Below are 16,641 nucleotides of genomic sequence, written 5' to 3'. Positions count from 1 at the left end.
ACAATTCTAACAGATAAGTAACATGGCCGGAGAAATTGAACCAATAACAGAGAACAAATAGGTGCAAGAATACAGAAGACATGGTCGGATATATTTAACGAATAACACAGAACACATAGTGGAAGAATACAGAAGACATGGCCGGATAAATATAACCAATAACACAGAACACATAGGTAAAGCAACGACATGGTCGGAACTACATACATTCATTACAAAATAACACATAGGTAAAGAATACAGAACACAGAACACATAGGTAAAGAATACAGAACACACAACACATAGGTAAAGAATACAGAACACAGAACACACAACACATAGGTAAAGAATACAGAACACAGAACACATTGGTAAAGAATACAGAACACAACTACATACATTATAAAAGAATTCAGTATTACACAAATTCGAACTCATCATCGGCTTTAAAAAAAAAAGTGGATTGAGAACTCCAATACCTCCCTACCAAGCTCCAATGGCAGAGTGAAGTATCTGTCTTATTGCCAAGCGAAAGACCGGACAGCATAATCGAACCACGGCGGCAAGGAGGTTTGAAGGAGCCAAAACCCACGATTCCAAAAAGGAAATCGTGTTCGGAGCCAACGAAATCGTCGGCTTCAACGAACACAGAAGTCCTTTCGGAGTGAGAGAGACGGATGAGAGAGATGTAGAGAGAGATTCGGCGTAACGAAATCCGGTTTCATCGCGAAAACGCAAGGGCAGAATGGATTAAAGGATGAAGACGAAACCCTACATTCGTTGAGGGAGAAGACGAAAGGAAGGAATGGATTAAAGGATGAAGACGAAAAAAACCAAATCGACCGGACAACACAGAACGAACACAAACCCTAGAAAAGTTGAGGGAGAAGACGAAACGAAACATCCATTCGTTGAGGGAGAAGACGAAACGAAACATGGATTCGTTGAGGGAGATGACAGAAAGAAGAGAAAAAGGAAAAAAATTTCGAGGAAGAAGGGTTGAGGAGAAGATTGAAATCGGTTTGAAGGAAGAAATGGAACACGGATTGCGGGGAAGGACGAAACCGGATTCACGAAAACGGGGAACACGCGTATCGCCGTTGGAAGGGGAAGACGAAATCGTGTTAAGGAAACCCTAAACTAGGGTTTCCTTAACATTGGGCCCAAACGAGGGTTAGGGTTGGGCTAACCTAAGCCCACAGCCCCAACCCTAACCCCAAACAGCCCCTAAATCTTCTTTCTAGAGTACAGATAAAAGCAAAGTTATCTCTCTTGAGCCTATATTGAGGTATGCCCAGTTTATTTGTTAATCATCTTTGTGTTTGATACCATACCTTAGATTTTAACTTGTCTTTTAACTTTTTATACTTATTTTCTTTTAAAAAACCCTGAATGTTCAAAAACTAAGGTATAGTATTTCGCTCTTATTCAGTTTTTGTATTCAATGCCATGCAGATTGACCATAAAGCTATGCTAAATTCCAATCCTTATTCTTTATTTTTTGTTTCAGTTTGTTCTATTTGCTTTTAAATGTTTTTGTTAGGGAAGTTAGTTATAAATAAAGGACAGGAGAACGTGAAAGGGGAGGAATATTTGGTATGTGAACTAGGGGTTTGAGAGTTATCTCAAGATAGGCTTGAGTGTGATCACAAGAAGGGAAGAGGTTAAAGTGTATTTTTTGTTTGGTTCTCACACCTTGAGGCAAGGTGTGTTTTAGTGGCCGGTATTGATAGTATTGGTATTAGAAGAATATTAGGAGTACTGTTAGGTATTTAAGCACCTTGAAGAACCACACCTCAAAAGTTAGCGGTTTGGGTGAGAGAGGCAGAGAGCCCAGTCATCTAAGTACTACATTGGTCATCCCATTCTAACCAATGTAGGACAAAGGTATCCATTCTTATGCTTTCTTCTTGTATGGTACGAATTTTGTCACTTTCCATTTCAGGTTGATTGCGGCTTTGCAAGAGATCTGTTGGACTTTTTGCTGTTAGTTCTTTCTCCCTTGGACTGAAATCTTGTTTGTATTTATTTGTACATCATTCATTCATTTTTCTTTTTTTTTTCATCCTGTGCCAATTTTTTCTTTTTCTTTCTTCTTTTCTGTAAGATTAGAGATAATTGAATTTGTTTGTTAAATCACGACCATAGATATTACAATATGCAACGGTATAAATGATATTGATGTTGCTTAAATGACACGGGGAATTCTCCAGGAAATGTAACAAAAGAAATTCTGATGATTCTGAAGTGTCTGATGCATGAGATTAACCCTCCATTTATGTCGGATCGATTAACAACAGTTTATTCGCATTTGACTAATTTCGAATGGGCTTTGATACATTAATTATTTGAATAGAAAAGGATAAATGTGAGCGTAGGAAATAGTGGATATGATATATAAACCTTATTGTGTATATGATTACTTCAAACTTAGAGAGATTGAAATATGAAATTTGAAGTAAGAGGGAGCTGTATGGTAAGGTATTCTAAAAATTAAGGTGAAGAAAGATGGCCTTGCTCTAAGAGAGAAGCAATGCAGTCATCAAACATCTCTTCTACACACTTGAACTTCATTCCCAATTTCTCAATCTTTGACATGTTGTAATCATAATATGGTCTGTTTGATGCCTCAAACCTGTAAAGTGAGATGTTCAACCTTATCCTTACACCATTCTCAACAACACGTCTATTACAAAACTAATAACCGACACCGTTTAATAATCGTTTGGTTTTTGCAAAGTTATTTAGTTCTCTTGCCATTCTTTATAATGGTTTTTCATCTTTAGTAAGCATTATTTGAATTATTAACTAAATTCATAAAACAAAAACAAGATTTCACGGCCTTTTTATGACCATTCGGTTGTTTGTTTCTGAAAAATAGGCTTGTACGAACTACTCCTACCTTTACAAGTTTTATCCAATTCTACCAATGTTTTCAAACATTAGCCAAAGTCTTGAAAGCTAGAAAAATATTTTTAGTAACCATGTTTTTTTTTCTTGTTTTTTGTTTTTAAAAATTAAATTTATCCACTTGATTTGTGTTTTTTAAGTACAAAAGTTCATTTATTAGCTAAATTTCAAGAACAAATACTACTTTTTTACAAACTTCTTTTCTTAATTTTCAAAATTTGACTTGGTATTTTGAAGATATTGGTAAAAGATCGATAACAAATCAAAAAATTTAGAAGTGGAAAAAGTATTTATAAACTTAATTTTCAAAACCAAATGATTACCGAACAAAGCTTTAAAGATTTATTTTTGTTTTTTCAATTTGACTAAAAATTCAAATCTTACGTTAAGAGGAAAATCATACCATTGGAAGTAGCTTACATTAATTTAAAAAATTAAAAACTAAAAACATGGAGCTACTCTTTATTAGCTTTCTGACACTTGAAAATTGTATCATGTAAATGTGACAAAAACATGAAATTTGAAAATTGTATGAGAGAAAGTAACAAAACAAATCAAAAGAATGTATATTATAGGGTGAGGTCAAGTTTATAAGTTTAAATTTCAAAAACCAAAATTGAAAGAAAAAGAAAATCAAATAGTGTTATCTGATGGTCTAAGTCGTTCAAAATTAAGCTTGATTCCAATCATAGGAAAAGTTGATTTCTTATCTAAAAGAAAATTTTGATGGTTAAGATGATTGAAGTATACTTTTTTGAAATAGGGAACAACGGATAGCGAGACGATAAGCGTGATGCCAAGTCATTGATTTCCAGCACAATTGAGGAGCAAATGTATCTGCCTTGAGCATCTTTGTTCTCAAAAGCAAGGATGTGTGAGAGGGCAACATCATCAATGTGAATATATCCTACCCTTCCAAGTGATTGGAAAGGCTCAGTCTCCCCTGCATTGTTTCATAAAACGACACAGTTTATATGCTTTCTGAAAACTAAGACTGAAATAGAAAGCCATTAAAGTTTCACACACCTTTAAGAAGGCCAAGGACAATGGATGCTGTATAACATAAATCCCGCGACAAATTAGGCCCGATGATCACTGAAGGGAGCACAGTTACTAAATCGATTCCATTTTCGTTGCAGAATTCCCACGCTGCCTTTTCTGCTAGAGTTTTTGCAAGAGCATACCACAGCTTTTGTTTGAGGTCCCACACAAGGTTTTTACGTAAGAAATGAGAAACACATTAAGAAATCAGTCCATCAACTTACGCCATCTTTCAATCCATATAGGCTATAAAATTCAAAATGATGGTTAATAGCAGTAGGGATATGTTGGATTAAGTAGCGGGATTTTCTTTCTAATATTCGTAAGTATCTGGTCTGGACCAACTTGTTCACACTTTGACTACTCTCACAACACAGCCCTACAACCTTACTTATTTTGATAGCTAAGAAAATCGTGACTTAAATACATTTGTTTTGTTTTTGGTTTTTAATAGAACTTTATATTTGTATCATGGGTAAACTTCAAAAACAAAAAACAGATAAGAAGTCAAAAAAATTGTTAATGCAAACGTAGTTTAATAAAAAAAAAATCTTATTGGAAATATGAATTATATTTGAATGGAACTATATGAAGGCACCTTAAGTCTCTCGCACAGTTGAACAGAGGTCCAAGATGACTCATCCAATGGTATTTTGGGGTCAAAATTTTCTCTTACTCGAACAGTTGAGGAAGATGAAGTGAGCACCACACGTCTCAGAGATGGGTTCTTCTTGCATGAATGTAATACATTCAATGTTCCCTCAATGGCTGGTTCCAGCGTTTCTGCCTGTTTGAATTCCAACAAAATGGTGAAGAAACAGGATATAGTTGTTCAATCACAACTACCCTTTTCTATGGAAAGTAGTATAAGATCGTCAAATAGCAAACAAAATTCAAAATCTGATTAAAACTTTAAATGTGAGTCTTAAAAGATTAAACTGGTTTTTTGAGTTAGTCGTAACTTGACATGGTATCAAATTAGGTAGGGAATATGCTTGGTATCATAGTAGAAAGATTACTGATTTTAGCATGGTATCAGTGTTGTACTAGACTCAAATGTAATGCATTAGAGGAGTCCACATTTGTCAAAGAAATAATTTTGAGCTTGAAGAGCGTTATATGTATTCATCAATATTTGAGATGTGTTGAACAAGAGATGTATCATAAAAAGAGAAGTTAACTTCGATAAAAGCAAGTTTTAATGAATTGAAAGGCACATAGATGAATGACGATGAATGACTATCCGAGGAGATGCTCAATAAAATCTTTTGTTTGAGAGGTACAGAGGAGGATTGTTAATAAAGAACACACATTCTTATATCATCTAACAACAAGAAAGATATAGGCAGTTGTCAAAAATACCTGTTTTCATCTATCTCAATTAGAACCTTTTCGGTTGAAATAGTTTTTCTCAATTCTTCCCGGTCGAGATTGACCGAAAGATTCAAATAAAAAATTTGACTACCCTCCGAGCTATAGATTGTTTTGGTTTTCTCGACAGAATTTCCTGCCAGGACGAAGGCAGAAATAGTATGTACTTTTTCTCAAATCATGTAGTTTTGTAGAAGTTAAATTGTCTTTCTCAAAAAGTGTAGAATGTGGTATCTTTTGGGTCACCCGAACTCATGAAGATTTGATTCATTGTAAATATTATAATCTTTGGTTTGAAGAGTCTGATAGTTAATGAAAATTTGATTAATCGTAAATATTAAAATCAATCAGTAAAAATCCTAAAATTACTTTAAATTTGAAGAAGATTAGATATTACATGGGATTTGGGAAAAGTTATAAACCATCACAGTCTTCTTTCATCTTGGCTAAGATTCAACTGATTAAAAGAAGTCAAATTGTTATTTGAATCTCACAGTCAGTGTCAGTCTCAGCTAGGATTGAGAAAAACTATTTCAACAGATTTTCAAAAGGGTGCTAGTTAGGAAAGATGAAAACCTTTTGAGGTTATGTCCGACAATTTCCCAGAGATATATGATATAAAGGTGAATGACAACTTTGTCATTGGTACTGAACTTCTTAAGTGAACCAAAAGTAAAGTTAAGCACTAGACAATATATAATCAATCGAATACAAAAACAAACATTATATGAACTATTCCAATAAGCCATACATAACCAACCGGCTTAAGCTTTGGAGATTTCTTACCTTGGAATGAGTAGCATCTAAGACAGGGGAAGCAGTGTGGAACACGCCATGACATCCTATCACAGCATCATCAAAGCTCCCAGGTTCCATCAAATCAGCCTTGACGAGTCGAAGCCTCTCCTTTGCTCCTTCCAATCTCCATAGATGCTCTACCTTCTTCACATTCCCTACACAAAAATCAATGAATCAGTGAACTACTTCTCAATGCCCAAATTTTTCGCACATTCAAACACAAGAGACAGAGACAAATAGAAACCTGGATCCCTAACAGTACCAATCACATGATAGCCAGACATAAGCAATCGCTTAACAAGCCAAGAAGCAAAAAACCCAGAAGCTCCAGTAACGCAGACTTTGCCTTTGCCATTGGTTTCAAGCTCCTGCTCCATTTCGTTCGATACTCAGACAAATGAGGGCGGACTTGGGTGTAGAATGAAGCATAGGGGCGGAGGTTTTTATAGAAGTTGAAAATGGAGGGGTTCTTCATCATCGTTTGTTCTTCAGAATTTGGTAGCATTGATGGTAGTTTAGAGAAAGCGGGAAAGGGAAGGAGACGGTAGGCCATATGATACTTGTGAGCTTACCACGAATGAAAGGTAGGCGATGCATTTTCTAACAACCCAATTTTAATTTTTTTTTTATTATTAGTTTTTCTAGTTAAATTCTGAAAAATAAATAACCTATACGAATTGTTTGGAAAATTAGGAGTTTTCAAAAGTAATTAGATAAGAATGTCTCTTGCAACAATAAAAGATGAATCAGGATCGATAGATTAGAAGAAGAAAACAGTTAGAACTTTACAACTTGGAAGTCTATTTGTAGATCCCGGATTTTAAACACAATTGAAATTTGAAAAATTAAAAGATAAAATCGAATCAGACAAGACAGGACCCCTTATCTGATAGGATTTTAAGAAGATAGGATCGAATCAGACAGGACAGGACCCTGATAAGATTCTCGTTGATCTTCAACTCCTAAAAGCTAAATTTTATTTATAAGAGTAGGAAATTAATAAATGATTGATAAGAATCCACCTTCGTACTAATGTGTGGAAATTTCTTCCGCCTAATATACAACCTAATAATTGCATTATTGCTCATAATCAATAACTAACCTATTTATTATTTTCATACATTCATTATTATGATTATTATTAGCTTTATAATAAATAAGAAGAAACATGTTAAATTAAAATTTGTCGATCATTGATCCATGGAGAAATTGAAGCTTTTTCCATATTTGTTATCATTTCTTGCAAATATTAAATCATGTATCCATTAATTAAAATATATTAATGTCACCTCTTTCAAAATGAAGTCTTTTAGACTAACAGTCAAAACACTGAGGGGTATTTGCGCAGGTTCAGAATCAAATTCTTAGAAATTGAATGTATGTGCGCTTATTTGATGGGATTCTCTTGTCTGGAAATTATAAATGCACTTATTTGATGGGGGTTCTAATGTCTAGGAATTATAAATGCTTGTGTTTTGGGTGTAGGATTTGGAAATTTGGATTTCTGATGCCTATACTTGGGTTACGGTTTTGAATTTCTAAGTTTAACTAATTTGTTTATTTATTTTTTTCTTTTTGTAAATTATACATCCTAAATTTATTATGTATCAAAATTTTAATTGATTTTTTTTCATATTTTGTACTTCTAATTTAATTTCTTAACTCTATTGATTTTTTATGACAATAATATAAAAATGAAAATTTTTAATATTCAATAACAATAATTTTGATTACATTTGCATTAACATGAATGATATAATTATGAATATTACAAACCATTCATAAAATATAAGTCTATTGGTGTTTACGAAAGTTCCAGTTAAGCAACATTAATAGGTTTCAAAATAAACATAACCAAAAGGATCATACAAAAGCGAAAGTCAAGTAGAGTTACATTTAGCCATAGTTATGGTTATGTTGTCTTCCTATAACGTGCATGCAACGTATTTTAAATCACTTTATCAAAAGAGTTTAAATAGAAATGAGTTATATATATATATATATATATATATAGTCAATCTAATAAGTTCTAAGTCTTCTAGCCAGTTAAATTGACCAACGAAAAAATGAAAAATATTTTTAAACTAAAAATAAATCATTTTACATTTGATATATATTTAAAATTTCTACTATATTACCAATATATTAATATTTGATTTAAATATACTTGAGATCACAATAAATAGTTCATCAATTTTCACCTAGGAAAAATAAACAAAATAATCAAAATATCCTAAAATGAAGGAAAGATTAATTTTAAATGAAGAAGAGAAAATAGATAATTAAAAAAGATGATCTAATAATAATAATAATTTAAAAAACTCAAGAAAAAAAGAAAATAGAAGAATGAAAAATATGTATTTTAAAAAATTTTATTGGGATTAAATCAAAGGTGTATTCGGAAAATGACTTAAAGAAAAAAAATTCAAAAATTTATTTTTTCAAGGTTTACAACAATTGTCGGAGTTAGTGGTCGGAAGTTCGCCGACGGAGTTGTCAGAAATGACACCCAATAGTCAGTCGACAATGGTCAGCGATGGTGGTGTTCGGGGTTGGTTGACGAATTTTCTAGATTGAATTAGAAAATAAAAGTAATCCATGGGCTTGAATAATGTTTACTATTCAAACCCATGGGAAAGAGTGTAAGAAGCTTTAGTGAAGACGGTCGTTGATCAAGGGTGAAGATTGTCAACCGTCGCCAACGTTTAATTAAAATAATTGGTTGGTCGTCGATCATCGGACAACCATTCACCAAGGATCATAGCTATTGGTCATTGATCATCATGACAAGAGGCACGACATCAATAATTAACGATAACGATTGATCGTTGTCGATCAAGATGTTCACCTAACGATAAAAACGTCCAAAGTTGTAGGTCACCAACGATCAAAATGATTGGCCACTAACGATCGATAATCGATAGTCAAGACAATCTAAAGGCAATAATCAAGATGATCCAGAGTCGACAGTTAAGATGATCAGTCGTCGTGACCGTCGATCGGTCATGATCAGTCATTATGGTTGATCGTCAAGTTGGCTAACGTTTGTTTTCTATGGTCATCAATGATCAATGGTAAGAGGTTGAAGTGAAATTTTTTTAAAATATATGACATTCAGTAAAAAAAAAAAAAAACATATTCCAAACCAATGAGTTTGGTTTCTTAACCCAAGAATTTTATTCCAATAGTCCAAACATAGGTTTGACTTCAAATGCCAAACTCTCCTAATTTCAAACTCATGGGCCAAACACCCCTTAAAAGGTGACAAACTTCTGGGATACGACTAGGTATTTGTGAGAAAATGAATGAAAATAATGAAGTTGTAAGATATAAAGCAAGACTAGTTGCTCAAGATTTTTCATATATACCTAGTATTAATTTTGAGGAGACATTCTCTAATGGTGGATGCAATTACATTATAATTTTTTAATTGGCCTAAGTGTATAAGAAAATATGGGTATGCATCTTTTGGACGTAATCATGACATATTTATATGAATCTAATGACAATAATATTTATATAAGAATGCGAAAGAATTAAAATACCTGAAACATATAAATCAAATTCTTAAGAATTGTATTCAATAAAATTATGTAAAGATCACTATTTGGATTGAAACAATTAGGATGAATGTGGTACAATAGCCTAAGTAAATATTTGTTGAAAGAAATTGATAATCGGTAGAAATATAAGTTATAATAGCTTTTTACTTAGAATAATGGAGAAGACGTGATAATATGCGATAAATTCCATGAAAAAGAAATATGTGATCTAAGAGTTACAAAAGACAAAACGCTCCATTATTATGATATTTTTATGTTTTAAACCTAGGATAATGCAAAAAGAAAAAAAAAAAGAACGTGAAATAAAGAGCGATGTTCAAAGTAGGCTCCGTTCAACCAACCATGAGATAAAAAAGATACCAAGCGATGAAAATCAATACATGACAAATGAGTTGGTAAAGATGTCAACGAAAAATACCAAACGAAATTCAGAATGACACAAGGGAAGAAGTGCAGCAAGGCAGTGATGTAGTGATGTAGAGGAATTTATTATTCAATGCCAGATGACATGTGTTGATGCATTCCTCAACGCCTAATAACCAGGCATCCAGAGCTTCAATTCAAACACAGACCCTTGGAGTTCAAAATATCTTCTTGAAGCTCAACCCAATTTTGTCATTGTCATTCGTCCCTTTCCTTTCTCTTTTCATTGAACTTTAGGTGAGAATTTAAAGCTTTGTTAGAATAGAAATGGAATCTGAAATTACCATTCCACTAGCCGAACCAAGGAATGCAAGAAATTGAATTTTACAGCTTGACACAATTATCATTCTTTCCATTTGTATTTTCTACTTTTTCTTCTATTTATGTTATGAATTTTATGATCAAAAGACTTGAAGTTTTATTATGAATGCAATTACCTTTGATTATCATTCTCACACTTCTTTACTTACTTCATTTTTAACTTCTCTATGTGATGATTGAAATGAAATTTGGAAAGGTTTTCTTCCAAAAGTATTGTTAAATGAAATACTTCTTTTGTTTAACCAGAGTTATCGTCAATTTTTTCTCATACATGTACTAAGTTAAAGTTAGTTCAACATCATCCATACTCACCCACTGCCATGTCGCTCATTGCATTCCACCCATAAACATGCATAACAGAACTAGCTTAGACAAAATGTTAATGTAAATATAATTTGATAATGTACATACATCGCATAAGAGATAGCTAAGCGTTCTAATTCAATTATCATAAAATCAATGTGTTCGACCCTAGCTTATTCAGGAAATCTCACTTATACTTGGACAAGATGAATAACACTTTGTACGCAATAGACACATCTTAAGGTTTAAGCAACATGATAGAATTAAGCATAGTACGCCTTCGATCTATCGCATGACGTAATCTTGTCGTCGCCTAACTTAAGTCACATAACTTAGAATAGAATTGATAAAATCAATGAGTAATCATAATGCACAAAATTATCATACTGCATGCTTCATACATAAATATGTTGTATCATGCAAGTGCATCAAACCATGCCTTTGTTGTTTTTTAAAATAACAAGTTTTTGGCAATGTTGCTAGAGATTTTAAATTGATAATTTGGATTGAATGTTCTATTTTGTCTTATGCAGAAGTTCAACATCATCCATACTCACTCACCACCATGTCACTGATGGAAATCGTATAAGCCTAGTGAAAGAAATGGGTCTAATTTACTTTAAATGAATCTAAACGAATTTAGAGTTTAACATGCTTAAAACCGTAAATAAAATAAATTAAGGTTAAAGGAATACTTACCTTTGAAGTCTCTCATTCTTCGATATCTCCTCACGAACGGTGGACCACCAATAGTGTTGACCTGCTATTCTCCGGACTTAGAACCGACTTGTGGGATCCGTTAAGCGAAGACAAATGAGAAAGGGATAGATGAAATTTGGAGGAGGAAACGAACTTTTGGTTTAGAAGACAGGTAGGATTATTTGTTAAAAATGAATAATCTCTCAAAATATCAAAAGTCCCCTTTTGAAAAAGATTTTTTAAAACATTTTATAAAAAAACTAACATGCAAATGCATGTAAAAAAAATCATCTTTGAAAGACACCTCTCTTTCCACTTAATCTTAGAGGACTTGTTGTGTTACATCACATGTAGACACTTGTCCCACTAAGTATTAATGGAATTATCCAACAAAATGTTAGATTTTCCCACTAACTTTAGTTCAAGGGCAATATGGTCATTTGACCTTTGATGTCAAAATCAAACTTTGACTTCTTCAAGTCAAAATTAAGACTTTGACTTCTTCAAGTCAAAATCAAGACTTTGACTTTGTCAAGTCAAAATCAAACATTGACTTTTTCAAGTAAAAAGTGAACATTTTGATTTTTTACCATTTTGTCCGTCTTAACTAATTCTGACCTCCAGAGCATGAATTTGTATTCGTTTTTCCAAAAAATCATATTTGAATATAAAGCCAGTCAAAGTTTGACTTTTCAAAGTAAAAAAATCAACATTTTGACTTTTCAAAATTTTGACCATTTTCATCAATTCTGAGCTTCCGAATATGAATCTATATTCATATTTTTAATATTTAAATCACATTTAAACATAAAGTTCTACAACCAATGGTTATATCACACATATCGTGAGTTTCTCTCTCTCTACCTAATTCGAACAATTTGAATTATTCCAACATATTGTTCTATGTTAATTCCATATGAGGTAGCAGGAGAACCTAATGGACCTATAGAACATGGGCTCCTATAATCCAAGATTAACTAGCTAAACTCTTTTAGATCAAGTTAATCAACATTCATTAACTAACGGGTCATTCCATTAATGTCCCGTAGTTACACTCCCCTCACTATAGATATATTTTTTTCCATCTGATATAACCATGATCAGTAAGTTAATACTTAACAAGTTGTTCGTAATCTTGACTGAGTCAAAAAACCGTTTTACCTCTAAGACTACATCTTGTTCCTTAAGACCCACTATTCCACTATTAAACAATTGGTTTAGAGTCTAACCTATAAATTGAAACCCTCTCGGGCCAATAAGAGGGTAAGACTCCTTGTTCAAGAATTGGATTCAGTCCTTATGGGAATAACCTATTTACTAACCTTAAAGCGGGTAGAAGTGAATTTTGTTTTATACCTTATGTCCCTAGCCATCCACTTAGTCTTACCCTTAAAATTAAAGGCTTAATGGGCTAACGCTGTTGAATTGCCCTCACCCATACAAATCTAAGGATAATACCGTTTGAACAGAAATTCATAGTTAGCTCAGGATTAAGATTAAGTTACCTAGTTCATCATAATTGAAATAGTCAATTTTATATAGTCAACAGTGTTATAACTTAAAAGTGACTATTTCATCGTTCCAGTCTTATGTAAACTTTTTACATAGGATGCTCCCACTCTCATGTCTCCACATGAACGATTCAGGATCACATCGTTTGTACTAACTATAGAACGGATCGCATCCATAGTGTACCCAAAATAAGGTATTTGGCCTTATCCATACAATATAAACCATTTGGACTATTTGTTTGAGTGATCCATGATTATGTCTCTACATAAAGTTCAAGTCTAAACTAGATAGCCTCAGGACTTTAGTTTATTAGATTCAAGATTATAGTATTTATTTTCACTAATAATCCTCAATAACCACTTTATTGAATAGAATATAATTTTAAACTACAAACTACGAGTTTTAAGACATAAATTCCAATAGTCACTCATTGCATTCCACCTATAATGTGCATAGTAGAATTGGCTTGCGTTACTGTAAATGTAATTTAAAAATGTACATACATCGCATATGAGAAAAACTAAGTATTCTAATTCAATTATCATAAAATTCATGTGTTCGACCCTGGCTTACCCAGAAAACCTATCTTTTCCCTTATACTTAGGCAAGATGGAGGAAACTTTATATGCAATAGTCACATCTTAAGGTTTAAGCAACTTGATAGAATTATGCATAACTTAGATAGAATTGATAAAATCAAAGAGTAATCAAATTGTACAGAATTATCATATTGCTTGTTTTATACATAAATATTTTCTATCATGCAAGTGTATCAAACCATGCATTTGCTGCTTTAAAATAACAAGTTTTGGCAACATTGGCAAGGGTTTTAAATTGATAATTTCGATTGAATGTTCTATTTTTGTCTTATGCAAAAGTTCAGTTCGTAGCATATTGTGTACTTATCCGAAGAGTGCATGAATAAGTTTATGAGTGACAGTTCTGAACAAAAATATATTTTTAATTTGAAGATTAAATCATCCTCTCGATGCAGATCAGGAGAAAGAAGACTGAGGTAGCAACAAAAAAGAGAAGTAATGGCAAACAATAAGCATCATGTCCCTTTTGCAACTAATGAACGAGTGAATGAAAAGGTAAATCCCAACATAACCTATAATGAAAATGACGTTGAGGTTGAAGTAAATGTGAATGCCAATCCAATTCTAATAGTCCATAATCTTAATACACCCATCAGGTAGTATGCCTTTCCTAACCTTTATATATGACTTCAACTCATAGGACACTATGACTTCAACTCATAGATCACGTGTCCTGCTTTTTGCTAACACAAGATTTAAGATGAAACCTATTATGCTCTAAATGATCTGAGGATTAATATGAAGGTTGCCCTAGGAAAGATCCACACACACATATTAAGTATTTCTTAGAGATTTATGGAACCATTAACCTTCCTGCCATTACTCAAGAGGAGATTTGCATATGTCTTTTTCCTTTCTTTCTGGAAAATGATATAAAAAAAAATGGGTTGGACCTCTTGAAGCAGGCGAGATAATAATTTGGGACCAAATGATTGAGAAATTCATGAAGAAGTCGTCTCACCCAATGAAAATGCTAGAAGGAGGAGAGACATTGCAAATTTTGAGCAAAGGGACAGGGAAGTTCTTTGTGATGCATGGAACAGGTACAAGCGCTTGATCAAGAATTGCCCCCACAATGACCTTTCTGAAATGCATTAAGATTAAAATCTTTTATGACGGACTAGATAAGAAGCGTCACTATACTGTGCTTCACAGGTGGTATGATCTTGGTCACCCACTAATATGCAACCTTGGAGCTAACATTAATTTGATGTAACTTTTTATCCATAAGAAGCTAGTGTAGGTTGACAAGCCTATAGACTTCATTGTCCGGAATTATGAGGTGGTAAGGATTTGGTGCGTTAAGGCGTTCCATGTTGGAATTTATGTTCTAAAACTTGCAGTTTGTACTTTAAAATTATATTCTATTCAATAAAGTGGTTATTGAGGACTTATTCATGAAAATAGAATACTATAATCTTTAATCCAATAAACTAAAGTCCTGAGGCTATATAGTGTAGACTTAAATTTTATGTAGAGATATAAACGTGAATCAAGTTTGAGTATATAGCCCAAACGATCTATAGTGTATGAATGAGGTTGGACACCTTATTCTAGGAACACTATGGATGCGGATCGCTTTGTAGTTAGTATAAACAATGTAATTTTGAATCGTTCATTTAGGGACATTGAAGTGAGGGCATCCTATGTAAAGAGTTTACATAAGACTGGAACCATAAAACAGTCACTTTTAAGTTATAACGTCATTAACTATATAAAACTGACTTTTTCGATCGTTGATGACCTAAGTAACTTAATCTTAATCTTGAGCTAACTATGAAATTCTGTTTAAACAAAATTATTCTTAGATCTGCATAGGTGAAGGCAGCTCAACAACGCTGGCATAATAAGCTTCTCATTTTAAAGGTAAGACCAGGTGGATGGTTAGGGACATAGTGTACAAGACAGAATTCACTCCTACCCCGCTTTTAGGCTTAGTAGATAGGTTGTTCCCTTAAGGACTAAATCCAAGTCCTGAACAAGGGGCCTCACCTTCTCATTGGCCTAAGATGGATTCAGTTATAGGTTGGACCTCAAACCAATTGTTTAATAGTAGATCAGTGCGACTTAAGGAACAATATGTAGTCTCGGGGGTAAAATATTATTTTGACCTAGTCGAGGTTACGAATAACCTATGAAGGATTACCTTAATGATCATGGTTATATCATATGGACAGAACTATATCTATATAGTGAGGGGAGTGCAACTATGAGACTTTAGTGGAATGACCCGTCAATTAACAAATGTAGATTAGCTTGATCAAAAAGGGTTTAGCCAGTTAATCTTGAATCATTGAAGCCCATGATCTATAAGCTCATTAGGTTCCTCTACTAGCTCATATGGAATTAACTTAGAACAATATGTTGGAATAATCTGAATCTAGGTAAAGAGAGAGAAACAGATGTATATATTTGATATAGTAGTCAGTTATAAGTTTGAGATAGAGCTTTACATTTAATTTTGATTTAAATATTAAAAATATGAATACAGATTCATATTCGAAAGCTCGAAACTGATGAAAATAGTCAAAGTTGTAAAAAGTCAAAATGTTGATTTTTTTTACTTTAGAAAGTCAAACTTTGACCAGCTTTATATTCAAACATGATTTGAATTTTAGAAAAGTAAATATGGATTCATGCTCGGGAGATCAAAATTAGTCAAGATGGACAAAATGGTGAAAAGTCAAAATGTTGACTTTTGACTTGAAAAGTCAAAGTTGGATTTTGACTTGAATAGTGAAATGACTATATTGCCCTTCGACTAAAGTTAGTGGAAAAATCCAACATTTTGTTGGATAATATCACTGACACTTAGTGGGATAAGTGGATACATGGTTAGTGGAATGTTAGGTGTTGAGATTTAGTCAACTAATTACATGCAATTTTACATGTAATTAGGTTATATATAAGTTTTCTTTTTCAAATTATTAAAAACTTTTGGCCAAAATTTGTAACTTTGAATTCCAAAAATTCTCCCAAAATTATTTCTCTCCCAAATCTCAATCCTATTCTTTCACCTTCAATTTTCATATTTCTCTCCCTTTTTTCTTCACTTAATAAGTCCCACAACCTGGTTCTAAATTCGGAGAATAGCAGACAAACGCTAGTGGTAGTCCTCG

At 32.9% G+C, this 16,641-nt stretch overlaps 1 protein-coding gene and 1 long non-coding RNA gene across 2 annotated transcripts; one reads left to right on the top strand and one right to left on the bottom strand.

The window, feature by feature from the left end:
* The first annotated feature begins 1,216 nt into the window (after positions 1-1,216).
* LOC127151698 (uncharacterized) lies at positions 1,217-4,405 on the top strand. The gene is made up of 2 exons (XR_007824807.1): positions 1,217-1,968; positions 3,656-4,405. It is a non-coding gene; the product is annotated as an uncharacterized LOC127151698 (long non-coding RNA).
* LOC103490436 (tetraketide alpha-pyrone reductase 1) lies at positions 2,352-6,680 on the bottom strand. Its single transcript, XM_008449928.3, has 6 exons — positions 6,347-6,680; positions 6,091-6,257; positions 4,532-4,720; positions 3,919-4,081; positions 3,643-3,835; positions 2,352-2,617 (listed from the first exon to the last, which is right to left on the bottom strand). The coding sequence occupies exons 1-6, from the start codon at positions 6,477-6,479 to the stop codon at positions 2,476-2,478; spliced, it is 987 nt and encodes a 328-aa protein (XP_008448150.2). The 5' UTR covers positions 6,480-6,680; the 3' UTR covers positions 2,352-2,475.
* Positions 6,681-16,641: the final 9,961 nt, after the last annotated feature.

This window comes from Cucumis melo, chromosome 11 (genome assembly GCF_025177605.1).
Source record: "Cucumis melo cultivar AY chromosome 11, USDA_Cmelo_AY_1.0, whole genome shotgun sequence".
In the NCBI taxonomy this organism is placed as follows: Eukaryota; Viridiplantae; Streptophyta; class Magnoliopsida; order Cucurbitales; family Cucurbitaceae; genus Cucumis; species Cucumis melo.
The sequence above is the reverse complement of the archived record's forward strand: the minus strand, read 5'-3'. Positions and strand labels throughout refer to the sequence as shown.

What these genes read in the sequence shown, in the direction of transcription:
- LOC103490436 (XM_008449928.3), bottom strand. Translation starts at nt 6,479, where the DNA reads ATGGAGCAGGAGCTTGAAACCAATGGCAAAGGCAAAGTCTGCGTTACT. An exon ending in TAGATGCTACTCATTCCAAG is followed by an intron (nt 4,721 to 6,090) that starts GTAAGAAATCTC and finishes GAATTCAAACAG; the next exon opens with GCAGAAACGCTGGAACCAGC. An exon ending in TGTCCTTGGCCTTCTTAAAG is followed by an intron (nt 3,836 to 3,918) that starts GTGTGTGAAACT and finishes GAAACAATGCAG; the next exon opens with GGGAGACTGAGCCTTTCCAA.